This window comes from Salvelinus alpinus, chromosome 9, assembly GCF_045679555.1.
Source record: "Salvelinus alpinus chromosome 9, SLU_Salpinus.1, whole genome shotgun sequence".
NCBI lineage: Eukaryota > Metazoa > Chordata > Actinopteri > Salmoniformes > Salmonidae > Salvelinus > Salvelinus alpinus.
Window position 1 is genome coordinate 8796727 of NC_092094.1, and position 19194 is coordinate 8815920.

At 42.8% G+C, this 19194-nt stretch overlaps 1 protein-coding gene across 2 annotated transcripts in view; it reads left to right on the forward strand.

Annotated features, from left to right (window-relative positions):
• Positions 1 to 348: 348 nt before the first annotated feature.
• The window catches only part of LOC139584237 (solute carrier organic anion transporter family member 1C1-like), a 35534-nt gene continuing 16688 nt past the window's right edge, over positions 349 to 19194 (forward strand). Inside the window, exons 1-8 of one of the 2 annotated variants that reach the window (XM_071415850.1) lie at positions 349 to 722; positions 3729 to 3828; positions 13296 to 13437; positions 15284 to 15416; positions 15824 to 15945; positions 17946 to 18092; positions 18229 to 18327; positions 18773 to 19027. In XM_071415850.1, coding sequence (XP_071271951.1) covers positions 3733 to 3828; positions 13296 to 13437; positions 15284 to 15416; positions 15824 to 15945; positions 17946 to 18092; positions 18229 to 18327; positions 18773 to 19027 — 994 coding nt within the window. In that variant the 5' untranslated portion in view covers positions 349 to 722; positions 3729 to 3732. Of the gene's footprint in view, positions 723 to 3662; positions 3829 to 13295; positions 13438 to 15283; positions 15417 to 15823; positions 15946 to 17945; positions 18093 to 18228; positions 18328 to 18772; positions 19028 to 19194 lie in introns of those variants that run through there. The other variant, XM_071415849.1, reaches the window with a different exon arrangement.

Sequence of the window (19194 nt, forward strand, 5' to 3'; positions counted from 1 at the left end):
GGCAGAACTATACTGTTTTGAATTATAACATGTTTCACATCAACATGTGAACCTGAGAAAGAAAATATGTTATGGCTTGTTATGTCGCAAAAAAAAGTGTTAATGAGACGTGATCACCTGCAGCTAAATGAATGATTCATTCACAGTACTTAAGATTTTTGCTGATCATCACGTCATCAACCTCTCATCATCACGTTCCACACTCATCATCTGCCATCTAAGACATCTAAGGTTTATCTATTTTTTCTTTCTTTCGATGTTTAGGCTATTCCGATTTACCACACCTGCCATACTTTCCCTGGCGTTTGCCGTGATGCTCTATAGCCTAGATTTAATTAACGACTAAAATAATGGCATGAATTAAATGTGCTTTTCTATAGTTCTACTCAGACGCGCATCACGTGTTTCGGTTCAATTCTCAGCCAGCGGTTTCCATGAACTGAACTATAGGCGTCAATGCTCAGATTGCTCCAGTTCTCCGGGTATGTGGTCGCTTGTCAAAGCCGGACTGAAATCCAACAACCAAAAAATGAAAAGTCTGAGAAATTGATTGAGGTGATTATTGAAGATAGCGATATTTCGATTGGACAAGAAAGCATATGGAAAACTGCAAACTGGAACCAGGGGTTCTGCTACGAAGAAGTTTCAGAGTGGATGTAACATCGACACGTCAAAGCTCTGCAGCCTCAGAGGCTCTTTCAGTTCAGAAAAAAAGTACTTGGGTAAGTAGGAATCAATTAAATATATTTATTGACTATGGCAACATATTTAGCCTAAAGTCACAGTCTCTGAAATTTCCAGTGAATGAAAACATAAAAAAAAAAAAAAAAACGAATAACATATTAGGCTATATTATATTTTATCATGGTGGACTGTTATCCAATTATCTTTAGATCCTTAAAAAATAATGATGCTCTCGTCAAATGTCACTGCTTGAGAAATACAGATCACAGACATTGTAGGAAGTGCAGCATTGCTGTGGCAACAGTTGCATGTGAAAATGTAATTTGCTTTGTTTTGTTGGTCGCCCTTTATGAGCGCCATACATACTATGTGTTTATCCTGACACAAAGAGTTTCTCTTACAACGAACAATCTGAAGAAAAAAACGACATTATATTCAATATTTACAATGATTAAATGCGGACACTGGCGCATAAGGAGAAACGTGTAGCCTATTGGACATTATTGGACACAAGTACTGTTGCATCCACAGATTAGTTTAAGATCACTTGTAGGCTTCACTATTTGGTATTTTCTTGTAAAGGTTATTAGGCAAACAGTCTATAATGTTATTAGCTATGATGTGACCTATCAGGTTGTCTATAATCAGAGACCTTACCTTTAGCCGACCTACTGAATAAATTACCTATTAATTAGCCACTTGGGTTGCTGAGAGAGAGCGAGAGAGAAAGCGAGAGATGGGGAGAGAGAGAGAGAGAGAGATGGGGGAGAGAGAGAGAGAGAGAGAGGCGGAGACAGAGAGAGAGATGAGGAAAGAGAGAGATATGGGGGAGAGAGAGAATGAGAGAATGAGAAAACAAAAAGATAATTATTTGACACATTGGAAAGAATTAACAAAAAAACAGAGCAAACTAGAATGCGATTTGGCCCTAAACAGAGAGTACACAGTGGCAGAATACCTGACCACCGTGACTGACCCAAACTGAGCTGCACTTCCTAACCTCCTGCGAAATGTATGACCATATTAGAGACACATATTTTCCTCAGATTACACAGATCCACAAAGAATTAGTATTATACTCCCATATTTATTGGGTGAAATATCACAGTGTGCAATGACAGCAGCAAGATTTGTGATCTGTTGCCACAAGAAAAGGGCAACCAGTGAAGAACAAGCACCATTGTAAACACTTTTGTACTTTAACCATTTGTACATCGTTACAACACTGTACATAGACATAATATGACATTTAAAATGTCTTTATTCTTTTGGAACTTTTGTATGTGTCATGTTTACTGTTTATTTTTACTTTAGTTTATTATTTATTGCACTTGCTTTGGTAATGTAAACATATGTTTCCCATGCCAATAAAGCCCCTTAAATTGAAATGAGAGAGAGAGAGAGAGAGAGAGAGAGAGAGAGAGAGAGAGAGAGAGAGAGAGAGAGAGAGAGAGAGAGAGAGAGAGAGAGAGAGAGAGAGAGAGAGAGAGAGAGAGAGAGAGAGAGCGAGAGAGAGAGAGAGAGAGAGAGAGAGAGAGAGAGAGAGAGAGAGAGAGAGAGAGAGAGAGAGAGAGAGAGAGAGAGAGAGAGAGAGAGAGAGAGAGAGAGAGAGAGAGCTCTCTGTTTTCTGTGTGCATTGTGTGATTCAGTCATAGTGTACATAGTTAGTTGAAGTGTGCACGTGGTCTGGACAGGGATCAGAGACGGATGGTCTGTTTTACATCTTGATTGAGATTCATTCATGAAACCAAGTGATGAAAATGTCATTTTATTCACACAATGTGACATTAAAAATAAAAAAAACTACGTTGACCCATTCTGTTAAAGAGTTGTCCAACTATTCAACTTTGAACATATTGGTTTCACGAGGCTGTTTGTGTAATTCTTTTGTCAAGATAATCCATCCAATTATCAAATCCAATTATCAAAACTTTGGGCAGCAGGTAGCCTAGTGGTTAGAGTGTTGGACTAGTAACTGAACGGTTGCTAGATCGAATCCTCCGAGCTGACAAGGTAAAAATCTGTCGTTCTTCCCATGAACAAAGCAGTTTACCTACTATTCCTAGGGGGTCATTGAAAATGTGATTTTGTTCTTAACTGGCTTGCCTAGTTAAATAACATAAAGAAACAGTCAGATACACATATATATGTGATTATTATTGATCCTACATCTTGATTTATCGAGGAAACCGTCACTTTTGCTTTCTGTCCGCCCCCTCGTAGAATAGATCATGTTTAACATGTGGACGCCCAATGTTATTATGAATGAACAATTAGCCTATCAAACAATGATACATCACTGGATAATCAGATGAAGCCATAACAAGGGGTTATGAATTCAAATAGACGGTAAACAGTAGGCTATAGGCCCTTATAGTGCATGTGGCTATCTGTACTTTCTCTCTGTTTGCTCCAGTTAGAAAACAAAGGGTGCGTTGTTTACCATGAGAAATGGCTTGTGGCTTCCGCACACATGATGTTTCCTCATCTCTTTCTGTAGGCTACCTGATTTAGTTGTTCAATAAGTCGTTCAGAAAATACCCCCCCAAAATATGTTACCACGAGGTGGCCACCGTCTTTGATATTACATTGGTTTGGTCAACCCTTTGAAAGCTAAAGTAATATGTTAGCGACCTCGTAAACAAACGCAGCGCCATTTTGGTGGAAGTTGTGCTACTGTACCCTTGACTGGAGATGGTGTTTCCGGCAGAGAGAAAAAGGACATAGGCCTACACCTTGAGGCTTTTCTCATTTGGGCAAAAGTCTGTCCTCCGTCCTCCATCCTCTCTGCTCCGTGACCCAAAAGTATGTCCACACCCTGTAAATTGGCTGATGAAGTGTGAGTCTCATTTCATTTTTCCAGCCTCCATCTAAACAAATGGAAAAGAAAGGCACCATATAATTCCATATTTTTAGATGAGGCCTGCAGTCAGTAATTTACTTTCTTTGGAAAATAATAACTTCCAACAGGTGTGAGTTGAACCAATTATGAAAGATTACAACAGAGAAACTCCTTCCCCTGAAGACACCATTATCTTCCTTAGAAAGATGGAGGTTCCATCTAAAGGGAGGTGGACCCCAGACGACGTCTCCTCTACCCCATCATCTTCAGGGATGCAGAGGTCCAGTTGCTCCAGTCTGAAGGTACAGTACTTGTCTCTTCTCAGATCACCTCATGGGAAATTAAAACCCTGTACTGATCTAGGATCAGGTCCCCGTTATTCATATAAACATATTCTTTAAGATCTAAAAGGCAGAACTGATCCTACTCTGTCTGTCTGTCTCTCTGTCTGTCTGTCTGTCTGTCCTGTCTGTCCTGTCCTGTCTGTCTGTCTGTCTGTCTGTCTGTCTGTCTGTCTGTCTGTCTGTCTCTCTGTCTGTCTGTCTGTCTGTCTGTCTGTCTGTCCTGTCCTGTCCTGTCCTGTCCTGTCCTGTCCTGTCTGTCTGTCTGTCTGTCTGTCTGTCTGTCTGTCTGTCTGTCTGTCTGTCTGTCTGTCTGTCTGTCTGTCTGTCTGTCTGTCTGTCTGTCTGTCTGTCTGTCTGTCTGTCTGTCTGTCTGTCTGTCTGTCTGTCTGTCTGTCTGTCTGTCTGTCTGTCTGTCTGTCTGTCTGTCTGTCTGTCTGTCTGTCTGTCTGTCTGTCTGTCTGTCTGTCTGTCTGTCTGTCTGTCTGTCTGTCTGTCTGTCTGTCTGTCTGTCTGTCTGTCTGTCTGTCTGTCTGTCTGTCTGTCTGTCTGTCTGTCTGTCCTGTCCTGTCCTGTCCTGTCCTGTCCTGTCCTGTCCTGTCCTGTCCTGTCCTGTCCTGTCCTGTCCTGTCCTGTCCTGTCCTGTCCGTACTGTAGAGTTCTAGGAATAATTATTCTGTCGCATAAACACTCTTCAAAAAGGGTTTGTAAAGGGTTCCTCGGCTGTAGGAGAACACTGTTTAGTTTCCAGGTAGAACACTGTTTAGTTTCCAGGTAAAACACTGTTTAGTTTCCAGGTAGAACACTGTTTAGTTTCCAGGTAAAACACTGTTTAGTTTCCTGGTAAAACACTGTTTAGTTTCCAGGTAAAACACTGTTTAGTTTCCAGGTAGAACACTGTTTAGTTTCCAGGTAAAACACTGTTTAGTTTCCAGGTAAAACACTTTTTTGTCTTCTCCCTTCCAGGTAGAACCCTTTCACCCACGAAAACACCCCAATTAGGAACCTTTTGGTGAAAAGGTTCTACCTGTAACCCAAAGGGATTCTCTTATCAGGACAGTCATTCATCCAAATAACTCGTTATGGCAGGTCTTAGGTAGCACCTTTTTTTCTAAGAGTGTAACCACACAGTGGTGATTTTAGCATGTAAATCTTGGTGGGCAAAACAAGTGTAATGTGGGATGCATGCCAGCCAAGCCACAACACAACACTAAACAATACATTAATTCCACTATAACGGTGACAAACGGTGCCCACAAACTGTTAGGACCTACATAAAGCTGTCCCAACAGCAGAGTCCAAACATATCAGTCCCAACACCTTACCACTGCTGCTCCTGGTTATCAGCAGAGCCTTGTCTGGCAGGGAAACAGTTCATTCAGCCTCATTTACTGCCTTTAAAAAAAACATGGCTGATGTGGCTGACTTGGTTAAACAAATTTGGTTTCTTCTGACAATTGAGATGTACAAACTATGGCAAAAGTGAACGACGAGTGGATAAGAGGCAATCCATCACTTAGATTAAGACATTAATGAGCGAGCTAGGACGGCCGTACAGTAGTCAATATAACTATTTGTTCAGCACTTTTGAAATGTACAGTGACAGAATTCAGAACATGGGCCATTCTTACAGTATCCTCTCTGTACACCGAGTCAGAACCGCAGGATAAATAAAGGGTGCCTATAAGCAGACAATGAAGCTCTTACAATATTCATTCATGACATTTCTCTAAAACAGATTATACTGTAGGCTTCATGTGCACCACCAAGTCAGAACAGTAGTCGAAATTAAGAGGGGAAAAGGGACCTAATTATTAGGGTGAGGCACATGAGCTACTAACAGCTTACCACACAACATACACTTAGTATTATTTTCTTAGCTACAGTATACATATCTCCCTGGCATATTACATAATTTATGCAGCAGCATATAAGACATTTTTGGATTCACCTTGTTGTGCTGTGCTCACTTGAACAGGAAGGTGGCCCGGCGGTTCTTCCTGGGCAAATGATGTCATCAAAGTCTAGCATTCTATGGATTTATGGTGCTTTCAAGATAACATGGGAACTCGGTAAAAAACAAGGTTGAATCATAATGACGTCAGTGATCTTCGGGTCGTAGCTCTAGAAAGAGGCCCGAGTTCCCGACTTGGATGACCGTTCAAAACGTATTTTCCCAGCCGGAGCTTGTTTTTCCCGAGTTCCCAGTTGTCTTGAACTCACTGAAGTCAGATTTCACAGTTTCCAAGTTAACAGTTGTTTTGAGCGTGGAACAAATCATGCTTCATTGACAGCATGGCCAATGTTGAATGTTTATCATTTTAAACTAGGAAAAGATACCCTTAATCTTAGACTTTGTTCCACACAGCCACTCCACTCAATAGCAAGCTAATGATTACTTTCCAATGCTTGAAGTTAGCCATTGATTCCTTCCAAACCATTCATTTTTGAATTTGCGAAGATCAACTTGTTTTGTAATGTTGGACAATTGGACAATGGCCGATAAGCAACGATACGTTTTATCTATAATTTCTCTTCATTATTTCTCTTCAAATGACAAGGATTAAAAAGGATTTGCCAGTAGATTGTCGACTTGATTCATGATGATGATTGCTAGCTAAGATTTGAAAGTATGTTGTTGACATGATCAGTCCAATCAAGGCCACTGTAGATATAACGTGATTTAACATAATTGTATCTGTGGCCAATGATCTTGAGCCTTCTTGGATGGGCACTTCTAATATAACTATATAGCAGCACCCAAGGAGCTTGAATTTTTGATCTCTACCCTTAGACTTGGCGGGGAAGTAGTGTCCCCATGAGTGACAGAACACTGAGCCAATCACAGTGCAACTAGAGAACATTACCAACACCTACGCTCCGTATTTTCCGCTGGCTGCCACACCACCACAGAAAGCACTGAGCTAGGCTTAAGCACCTGCGTGTGTGTACTCTACATCATGCTGTAAGACAGTGTGTGTGTGTGTGTGTGCTGTAAGACAGTGTGTGTGTGTGTGTGTGTGTGTGCTGTAAGACAGTGTGTGTGTACTGTATATCATTGTTGTAAGACAGTGTGTGTGTGTGGGTGTGTGTAGATCATGCTGTAAGACTGTGTGTGCTGTAAGACAGTGTGTGTGTGTGTGTGCTGTAAGACAGTGTGTGTGTGTGTGTGTGTGCTGTAAGACAGTGTGTGTGTGTACTGTATATCATTGTTGTAAGGCCGTGTAGTGTGTAAAGCATGATATACAGTACAATCTTTGGTTTCCCTAATTGATTATTTCAAAACAGAAGCTTGAGTGAACTTGACTGCAATGGAACGTAGTGAATATTATCTCAGCCTAAGAATGATCACGCAAGATGTTACACTGAACAAAATTAATATGAAGCTTCCAAACTGAACAAATATATAAATGCAACATGCAACAATTTCAAAGATTTTACTGAGTTGCAGTTCATATAAGGAAATACATGTATTAGGCCCTAATCTATGTATTTCACATGACTGGGAATACAGATATGCATCTGCTGGTCACAGATATCTTTCTTTTTTAAAGGTAGGGGCGTGGATCAGAAAGGTATCTGGTATGACCACAATTTGCCAGCGCGACACATCTCCCTCAAGTTGATCAGGCTGTTATTTGTGGCCTGTGGAATGTTGTCCCACTCCTCTTCAATGGCCGTGCGAAGTTGCTGGATTTGCGGGAACTGGAACACTCTGTCGTACACGTCGATCCAGAGCATGCCAAACATGCTCAATGGGTGTCATGTCTGGTGAGTATGCAGGCCATGGAAGAAATGGGAGCTTCCAGGAATTTTGTACAGATCCTTGCAACATGTGGCCGTGCATTATCATGTTTATAAAAGAGGTGATGGCGGCGGATGAATGGCACGACTGTGGGCCTCAGGATGTCGTCATGGTATCTCTGTGCATTCAAATTGCCATCGATAAAATGCAATTGTGTTCTTTGTCCATAGCTTATGCCTGCCCACACCATAACCCCACGCCACAACGTTGCAAACCACTCTCCCACACGTCATACACATGGTCTGCGGTTGTGAGGCCGGTTGGACGTACTGCAAAATTCTCTAAAACGACTTTGGAGGCAGCTTATGGTAGAGAAATTAACATTAAATTCTCTGGCAACAGCTCTGGTGGACATCCCTGCAGTCAGCATGCCAATTGAGACATCTGTGGCATTGTGTTGTGTCACAAAACTGCACATTTTAGGGTGGCCTTTTATTTTACCCAGCACAAGGTGCACCTGTGTAATGATTATGCTGTTTAATCAGCTTCTTGAAATGCTACACCTGTCAGGTGGATGGATTATTTTAGCAAAGGAGAAATACTCACTATGAGCCCTCAACACTTAGCACTTAGTGCCCTTTGGACTGCAACCTCCCTCCCTCCCTCCCTCCCCCCCTCCCTCCCTCCCTCCCTCCCTCCCTCCCTCCCTCCCTCCCTCCCTCCCTCCCTCCCTCCCTCCCTCACTCCCTCCCTCCCTCCCTCCCTCCCTCCCTCCCTCCCTCCCTCCCTCCCTCCCTCCCTCCCTCACTCCCTCCCTCCCTCCCTCCCTCACTCCCTCCCTCCCTCCCTCCCCCCTCCCTCCCTCACTCACTCCCTCACTCCCTCCCTCCCTCCCTCACTCCCTCACTCACTCCCTCCCTCCCTCCCTCCCTCCCTCCCTCCCTCCCTCCCTCCCTCCCTCCCTCCCTCCCTCCCTCCCTCCCTCCATCCATCCATCCCTCCCTCCCTCCATCCCTCCCCCCCCCCCCCTCCCTCCCTCCCTCCCTCCCCTCCCCCCCCCCTCCCAATGTCCGCCATGACCACCCATACGATTTAAAAAAAAGTTGCTTAGGATAAAAGCTTCTGCTAAATGGCAAGCAGCACCGTCAACACCAGTGACCCAGAAAAGCCCAGTCGTTTCTATGTCTTGGGCTACAGTACTTCTAGGTCTTGTGCGATGGACCCTACTACTGCACGGCACACACAGCTAACTACTTACCAGTGCCACATCAGCTACAGGGTCATTCCATAAAATTATTCTCTTTTGGATATTGTAATTTATTGGAAAAATTCATGAATTAAATAATTTTTCCTTCTTTCATGAAGAGCACAACTTAATTTAAAAAAATGCTTTCCCATCTCAAGAGGTTAAATGACTTTAGTAAATGACTATAGTAAATGACTATAGTAAATGACTATAGTAAATGACTATAGTAAGTGCCTATTAAGTACCAGATAAAGTAACAGGGTTGATGATTTCTTCTTAAATCAGCCATACATCTCCTTGTAGGGGGAACGGCAACAGGGAGGTGCAATTGAACGCAAGCATCACCCCCAAAAATTATATTGTAAAAAAAAAAATGCCTAGCCGGTCTGTGGGTAACAAGGTTGACGTCCTCGACCAGCTCAGCTTACTTTTTACCTTAAAATGAATCACTAATCACAATAATAATCTTGAGAAATTACTTTGTCAAAGCAACAAAATAACTATTTTTTTATGATGGTGAAAACGTTACAATGATGGTGAAAACTTGGAGAGATTTTTTACTGGTTGAGGATAGCACGGGAAAAAACTGGTTGAGTTAACGTTGTTACAACGTAATTTGTCAACGTATGTTGACGTAGAATCTACGTGGAAAATACATTGGTTTAAAAAAAAAAAGGGAATCAACGTAAACTGTTGGTTTGATGTTAAAATTTCAAACACAAGATGATGTCATTATGTTTAAAAAAAATGACATAAACAAAACGTGTATAAAATATGTTGAAATTATATCCTCTATCAGACAAAAGTCCAGCCCTAGCTATAAAAGTCCAGCCCTAGCTATAAAAGTCCAGCCCTAGCTATAAAAGTCCAGCCCTAGCTATAAAAGTCCAGCCCTAGCTATAAAAGTCCAGCCCTAGCTATAAAAGTCCAGCCCTAGCTATAAAAGTCCAGCCCTAGCTATAAAAGTCCAGCCCTAGCTATAAAAGTCCAGCCCTAGCTATAAAAGTCCAGCCCTAGCTATAAAAGTCCAGCCCTAGCTATAAAAGTCCAGCCCTAGCTATAAAAGTCCAGCCCTAGCTATAAAAGTCCAGCCCTAGCCTTAGCTATGATATTTGTCACTGTCTATAACCAATGCACTGTCATGAGAATGCTTATTGAGAGATCTCCACTTGAAAATAGAAATAGATTCACTGTTACTATCAAAGTAATTCCAACGGGTCGGTTTATTAACGGGGCAAATGAAATGTGAGCATACAACAGCTATAGTTTCAATTCAACCCAGAATTCAATGAAACCAAAAATCTGACATTGTTTTTCTATTGGAATTTGGTTGTGCTTTTAGATGTTTGAAAGCATAGTGAAAACACATAAAAACATTCGACTAACTTGTTTGTGGCTGTCTTTGTGAGTGGGTTATTATAGGTTGAAATCTCATTGATCAACATCTCAACCAAATATTACCCAATTATCCACTTGGTGTGCCCAGTGGGGAGGGTGTTAAATGTTAAGAGGTAGAATTTTAAAAGGTAGAATTTTGGCACATTAGCAAGTCTTAATTCATATAGAAAATCAGATTTATAGAATTTTCCACGTGGTATATATTAAAGGGCACTTCATTTAATATAGCATGCTTTTAAGTACAATATTGTTGGATTTCTACTTAGAATATCAAAGGGACGAAAAAGGGACTCATTTCGTTGAATGTTATTAAAATAATAAAATTATTAAAATAAAATAAAAATCCAGGAGATGTACTTACTTTTTCACGACTGTATTTATCAATATGTAAATCAGGAGAAGCTGATTATCAAGTCTGGTTTCTGTTTTTTTGACAACTGTTTCTAACAGGATTTATTTTGGATGTACTTTGATTGAGCTTGTAGACTCGTGGTCACGGTTTCTCTTCACGTTGCCGTTTTCCAATCCACAATGCAGTCCGTTGCTGTTGTTTCTAGATATTTCTTTACGCAGACAGACTTAGGGAGTAAACACACGTTGTTTGAGGATTCAGCATATTACATTACAGTATGTGTGTTAAATGTGGATGTAAGGCAACTTCTTCTGGAGGCTTCTAGCTTGGTTATCTTGACAAACGGTAATATTACTTAAGGAGAAAACAGAATTGGTGTTAAAAATCCTCCTTTAACCTGGATCATAGCTTTCACCTGGATTCACCTGGTCAGTCTATGTCATGGAAAGAGCAGGTGTTCCTAATGTTTTGTCCACTCAGTGTATATTGTATCCATTTAATTTATTTTATAAAAGTGCAGAAAATGTGCATGTACTTTTATCCTCATTTTCAGTATTTTACATTTAAACACTTACACCGGTCAAATCGGTGTTCCATTAAGAATGGCAAGATTTCATGGAGTAGAAAAGATATTCAGAAACTCTCGGAGGATGATGGATTTTATTTTATTTTTTAATGTATATTATTAAAAGTACAAACAATTCATTTCAAGATGTATGTAAGTGAAATGTTAATTTATGATGCTGAGGCCTGCTGTGTTCTGGAAGCTAAGTGTTCCTAGGTTTATTACTTTGACCCCAGATCAAGGGTCATGTGCAAGTATTCTAGCCAGTCACAGGCTTTGCGACACAGACATATAACATGAGCTAAATCACAGCTCCTAGGAATTCAGTTTGTGGGATTCGGGGAATCTGGACTTTTTATACTCGGTCAAATCTTTCTCAGGAAGTCTCCCCATGGCCTCTGTCACACCTTGGTTCAAATACTATTCGTAATCATTTCAAATACTCGATTGAGGCTTGATTGAGCTTGCCTGGTGCACTGGAATTAATAGAATAAATGTATGAGAAAATCCTGCCCATCTGGCACTACCAGACAGGCTAAAGCAAACTCTCAAAATTATTTTCAAGATTTCCAATCATATTTGAATCCAGGTCTGGCCTATATTCTGGCCTAAAACTGCATTTACAGTCTGCCCAATTCTGATAATTTATTCACTAATTGGTATTTTGACCAATCAGATCAGCTCTGAAAAAGATCGGTGACAATTTCTGGGATCGATCAAAAGACCCAATTATTGGTAAAAAATATAATAATTGGGCTTCCTGTGTTAACACAGCCTTGGGGACATAATGTGGGTGACCCCTATACCTTGACAGCAGAAGCCAGTACCCTATGCTGCAGCTCCTAAGTGTATGCAGCTTAAAGCTGCATCAGATATTTTTCAGAGCTGATCTGATTAGTCAAAAGACCAATTAGCGGGGGGGGGGGGGGGGGTATCCGAATTGGGCTTTCTGTGTAAACACAGCCACAATGGAAAACAACGGGGCGAGGCGACGATGAGCTATCGTGTTGTTCTGAACTGTGACCTAGTTTGGTGCTGAACGTTTTACAGAAACAAAGGGGCCATTCTATTCTACTGAAGTGCCCTCCTGCACAACCCACCAAGCCGAATTACTCAGTGATGTAACGACTGTACTCTAAAATCCACCCGCATCATTATAATTTAGGCTATGACTTGAGATGGACTAGTGTGAGGAACATTTTAAATGATAGGTTGTATGTGTTGGATTTGAAATTAATACATTAATTTAACCAATGTAGACCCTTCAGATCTGTAAGCAGCTTCTCCATTATCTATGTGAATGATTTAATAAATAAATTCATGAATGAACTGGCCTCGTTCCCAGGAAGACTGTTGCTGAAATGTAATTCGTCTCAGGCCAAAATTAGAAAGGTCTTGTTGTAAAAAAAAAAAAAGCTAAGGAATCAACATAAGTTGATGACAACATACTGTATGTTAATGACATGGAAATCATTTTAAGTGATGTCTCAGTTACGACTTTGCCGGAAACATTTCTGAAGAAGTAGAATCTCTGCACCATGAGGCCAGTATCAGTCATGTCGTCAGCGTTCAGAGAAACACAGTACATCTGAGCTCAAGTTGCTACTGTTGAAAATATTTGAATAGAAATATGAATGATGTATGACATACTGAAACCACTGATAACTCAGATGAGTGTCTTTGTGCTTCCTCTCTGATGGACAGAAATAGAGATGTCCTGGTCTGTCTGAGGTGAAGTCTTTATGTTCAACTCTGCCTTTCAAAGAAAGGATCTCACCGATGACAACCCCCCGATCACTGCAGGGCTATTTTCATCCCGATCAATTTTCATCCCTAACAATGTAGTCCGGACACTGATGCTGATACTCACCTGTTTCCAATTAACTGTCCAGAGTTATTGCCATGCAGCTGAATATGTCAGTCATGAGATTATGACTCATGAGATTGAAGACCTCTTTTAATCCTGTTTTTGTGAAGACTGCCTACGGAGATCAACAACGAGCGAGGACTCGGTGCTCAGCATTCTTAGACCAGGCATTTATTAGTCTGATTTTGTTGTAAAATATATTTTATTTTATTTTCTTGACCTCTTTTTCTCTCTCTCTTCTCTCCCTCTCTTTAGATGTTCCTGGCTGCCCTGTCATTTGCCTACTTCTCTAAAGCCTTGTCTGGGAGTTACATGAAAAGTACGATAACCCAGCTGGAGAGGAGATTTGATATCCCAAGTTATTTGATAGGTGTTATCGACGGGAGCTTTGAAATAGGTAAATACTGTACCTGCATACCTACAGTACATGTTTTGTTTGCTTCTCTACCTAGCTATGCGTTCGTGTTTCTTATTCCTCTTCTTCTTCGCCCTCCTCTTCTTCTTTTTCTTCTACTGACTTAGCTATTCATACTGTATGTTTCGCTAAAATGTTACGGGTGCATCAGGTGGATGAGTGGGCCAAGATTACGTCTTCCCGAGCGTGTCATCGTAGGATCAACACACTATTTGCCAATTCATGAGCTTCCCTTTGAACGAATGTGGCTTTTTGTTATGGTGGGTTGTGTAATACAACCTCAATAGCTAATGGTGCAATACCTATCCTATGTTCATTCTAGCCCTGTAGTTCTATAAGACATCAGTGGTGTTGAATGCTGCTATACTAGTGCTCTTATTGTCAGCATATGACCCTGGTCCGTAGCGCCAGTCACTGGGGTTTCTATGGCGATGTACGTTTCCGTAGGCAATTGCATCAAAAGCAGGGCTTCTTGTTAAAGCAGAGATCATAATATTATGTCCACATGCTGGATCCTATGGCTCACTGTGTTAGAGCATATAGGGGATTGATCAACATCAGAGTTGTATTATAACCTGATGAAGACTGTCTGTCTGTAGGTTATTCAATTATGGCATCTGAGCTCCTAGAGTGTGAAGCTCTCCTTATCTTTTTCAAGTGTTCTTTCAGGGTTTTGGTACACTATATTTGCCATTGTCCATGTTTATAGTTCCGTAAGCACTTTTGGATAAAAGTGTCTGCTAACTGACCATAATAAAGTCATATCAGAATAACATCCTGACGCTACATTTTCTCTGGTATAAAAACAGAATCACATTTGTGGTTCAGATGTAAACATCTCTTGACCAATAGTGTTGTCGTTCTGAAAGTGTGACCCCTGTAACTGTCAAATGTACCCAACCATATCTCCTTCCCCACCCCTTCCCCTCACCCCTTCCCCTCATACCTTCCCCTCATACCTTCCCCTCATACCTTCCCCTCATCCCTTCCCCTCATACCTTCCCCTCATACCTTCCCCTCATACCTTCCCCTCATACCTTCCCCTCATACCTTCCCCTCATACCTTCCCCTCATCCCTGCCCCTCATCTCTGCTCCTCATCCCTTCCCCTCACCCCTTCCCCTCACACCTTCCCCTCATCCCTTCCCCTCATCCCTGCCCCTCATCTCTGCCCCTCATCTCTGCTCCTCATCCCTTCCCCTCACCCCTTCCCCTCACCCCTTCCCCTCATCCCTTCCCCTCACCCCTTCCCTGACCCTCACCCCTGCCCCTCACCCCTTCCCCTCACCCCTTCCCTTCCCCTCACCCCTGCCCCTCATCCCTTCCCCTCACCCCTTCCCCTCACCCCTGCCCCTCACCCCTTCCCCTCATCCCTTCCCCTCATCCCTTCCCCTCACCCCTTCCCCTCATCCCTTCCCCTCACCCCTTCCCCTCACCCCTTTCCCTCACCCCTTCCCCTCACCCCTTCCCTTTCCCTCACCCCTTTCCCTCACCCCTTCCCCTCACCCCTTCCCTTCCCCCCACCCCTTTCCCTCATCCCTTCCCCTCACCCCTTCGCCTCATCCCTTCCCTTCCCCTCACCATCCCTTCCCCTCATCCCTCCCCCTCACCCCTTCCCCTCATCCCTTCCCTTCCCCTCACCCCTTCCCTTCCCCTCATCCCTTCCCCTCATCCCTGCCCCTCACCCCTTCCCCTCATCCCTGCCCCTCACCCCTTCCCTTCCCCTCATCCCTTCCCTTCCCCCTTCCCTTCCCCTCATCCCTTCCCCTCATCCCTTCCCTTCCCCTCACCCCTTCCCCTCATCCCTTCCCCTCATCCCTGTATTGTAGGTAACCTATTGGTGATAGCCTTTGTGAGTTATTTTGGTGCCAAGCTTCACCGACCTAAGATCATAGCGATCGGATGTGTCCTGATGTCGTTTGGGACGTTCCTCATCGCCATGCCTCATTTTATTTTAGGACGGTAAGTAAGACGAGAACACAACTTGTCGTCAGAACATGAGAACATGTATTGACCTCCCTGTGTTTGTAGGTGGCTCACATTAAGGTGTGTTTTCACAGTGAGATAGTAGTTTGATCTTAAGTTTTGGTTAACATGTTGCATGAAGATTTATTGTCACTGACAAAGTAACTGTAACGTAGACGCTGGGAGTCGAGTAGACGTAAGTAGACGTGACAGTAACATTATCATTACGTGGGTTGGATAACAAATCAAGGGTAGCAATTGAATGGCCAATATACTGCTTTCTTTTTTTTATGAATGTTTACATTATTTTAATTTGTTGTGAATTACATGTTTAAATCTAATGACCCCTGATGGATGCTTTATCCCTCCACTTGTTAACAGTCACATTGGTATTTTGTACCCAGCTATAAGTTCCAATCGTCAGTTAGAGCGTCCATGAATTCAACCACTACCTTCGGTCCATGTCCAGCAAGCTCAGCTGAGTCCACACAGGCAGGTGACAAGGCCTTTATACTGCCATCTGTAGGTAAGACATGGTAACACAGACATGCAGTACAAATTCAATCCCTACCATCTCCCCTTGACCCTAACTCTTCAATGTGTGTAGATCTGTAATGGAAGCAATATAACAATATAGTGGGAGCTCCAACACTACACTGCTTATACTCTAGTTAATAAACAGATCACTGACCATTTCAAATCCCACCGTACCTTCTCCGCTGTGCAATCCGGTTTCCGAGCTGGTCACGGGTGCACCTCAGCCACGCTCAAGGTACTAAACGATATCATAACCGCCATCGATAAAAGACAGTACTGTGCAGCCGTCTTCATCGACCTGGCCAAGGCTTTTGACTTTGTCAATCACCGTATTCTTATCGGCAGACTCAACAGCCTTTGTTTCTCAAATGACTGCATCACCTGGTTCACCAACTACTTCTCAGATAGAGTTCAGTGTGTAAAATCGGAGGGCCTGTTGTTCGGACCTCCGTCAGTCTCTATGCGGGTACCACAGGTTCAATTCTCGGGCCGACTCTTTTCTCTGTATATATCAATGATGTCGCTCTTGCTGCGGGTGATTCCCTGATCCACCTCTACGCAGACGACACCATTCTGTATACATCTGGCCCTTCTTTGGACACTGTGTTAACTAACCTCCAAATGAGCTTCAAAGCCATACAACACTCCTTCTGTGGCCTCCAACTGCTATTAAATGCTAGTAAAACTAAATGCATGCTTTTTAACCGTTTGCTGCCCACACCTGCCCGCCTGACTAGCATCATTACTCTGGACGGTTCTGACTTAGAATATGTGGACAACTACAAATGCCTAGGTGTCTGGGTAGACTGTAAATTCTCCTTCCAGACTCATATTAAACATCTCCAAACCAAAATTAAATCTAGAATCGGCTTACTATTTCGCAACAAAGCATCCTTCACTCACGCCGCCAAACATACCCTCGTAAAACTGTCTATCCTACCGATCCTCGACTTCAGCGAAGTCATTTACAAAATAGCCTCCAACACTCTACTCAGCAAACTGGATGCAGTCTATCACAGTGCCATCCGTTTTGTCACCAAAGCCCCATATACCACCCACCACTGTGACTTGTATACTCTCGTCGGCTGGCCCTCGCTACATATTCGTTGCCAGACAAATACTGTCTCCAGGTCATCTATAAGTCTTTGCTAGGTAAAGCTCCGCCTTATCTCAGCTCACTGGTCACGATAACAACACCCACCCGCAGCACGCGCTCCAGCAGGTATATCTCACTGGTCATCCCCAAAGCCAACACCACCTTTGGCCTCCTTTCCTTCCAGTTCTCTGTTGCCAATGACTGGAACGAATTGCAAAAATTGCTGAAGTTGGAGACTTATATTTCCCTCACTAACTTTAAACATCAGCTATCTGAGCAGCTAACCAATCGCTGCAGCTGTACATAGCCCATCTGTAAATAGCCCACCCAATCTACCTATATCATCCCCATATTGTTAAAAAAAAACTTTTCTGCTCTTTTGCACTCCAGTATTTCTACTTCCACATCATCATCTGCACATCTGTCACTCCAGTGTGAATTTGCTCAATTGTAATTACTTCGCAACTATGGCCTATTTATTGCCTTACATCCTCACGCCATTTACACACACTGTATATAGATTTCTTTTCTATTGTGTTATTGACTGTACGTTTGTTTATTCCATGTGTAACTCTGTGTTGTTGTTTGTGTTGCACTGCTCTGCTTTATCTTGGCCAGGTCGCAGTTGTAAATGAGAACTTGTTCTCCACTGGCCTGCCTGGTTAAATAAAGGTGAAATGAATAAAAAAACATTGAAGGGTTAGGGCCAATGGGAAAGGAGGGAATTCGGACTGGCTGATGTCCAGGATACTAGAACATTGATAGGTTAAGGCCAACAGAAGGGGTAAGGAGGGAATTGCGACCGGTTGTTGTTCATCCATTAAATGATACTCTGCTATTGTGGGATCTAATGCTGTATTTAAGCATGTTTTTTTCTTTCTTCTAAATGACAGGCTGTGAGCAAGAGTCCAGTGTGTCTATGTGGATCTATGTGTTCCTGGGTAATGTGTTAAGAGGGATAGGAGAGACTCCTGTACATCCGCTGGGAATCTCCTATATAGACGACTACGCCAGGTCTGAGAATGCAGCCCTTTACATTAGTAAGACATGTTTTTTCTGTCTCACCATTTTTTAAATATTTATTATAACTTTTAGAATAATTTGTTTAAAGTAGGATAGGTCATCTGTCATGTAGCTAAATCAAGTTCCAATCTTTTCTATGTTTGAATGTTTCAGGCTGTGTCCAGACCATATCAATCATAGGTCCTGTCTTTGGCTACTTACTAGGATCCTTGTGTGCCAAGATATACGTTGACGTAGGATACGTGAACATGGGTGAGTCGATTCCGACAACTACCATATTACTGGCGTCGTACATACAGCTTGCCACGGTGGTGCCGTTGCGTAATGACATAATCCAGTCCGGTTCCTATATACTCATGGTGCTGTTATAGCGCTTTTATCCCGAGCAACTTACAGTCATGCGTCTATACATTTTATATATTGGTAGCCCCAGCGGGAATCGAACCCACAACCCTTGGTGTTGCAAGCACCATGCTCTATCGCAGGTTTTCCCAAACTCGGTCCTGGGCCCCCCCTGGGTGCACGTTTTTGTTTTTGCCCTAGCACTACACAGCTAATTCAAATAACCAACCCAGGACTGAGAACGGGAAACCCTGGGTTGTTCTCAATTCACTTACTGATTTAACTGAATCCTAAATGGCTTTGAGCCCAACCCTGTTGGTTATATGACCCTGCTACACCTGTCCTTCTTCTCCAGAGACTATCACCATCACCCCAGGCGATGCCCGCTGGGTCGGGGCGTGGTGGCTAGGGTACCTCATAGCCGGAGCTATCACCCTCATGTCTGCCGTACCCTTCTGGTTCCTGCCCAAGTCGCTGCCCATGCCCGTGGATAAGCAACTTAATGCCAACTGCACCCCAGAACAGACCCGGTTCATCAAGGACTCTCCCTCAGCCATGGAACATAAGTTTAGACCAGAGGAACCGGCCAACTTCCATCAAATGGCTAAAGGTACCTTAATATCCCCTGGCCTGGCTTTTGAGAAGACCCATAACAACATACAGTACAGGCCTAATGATCAGATGAGTGTATACTTCAGGCAGGGTAAAATTAGGTTAGGGATACAGTAACGTATTGGAGAGGACCATATCTACTACACTCTTAAACATTAAAACGTG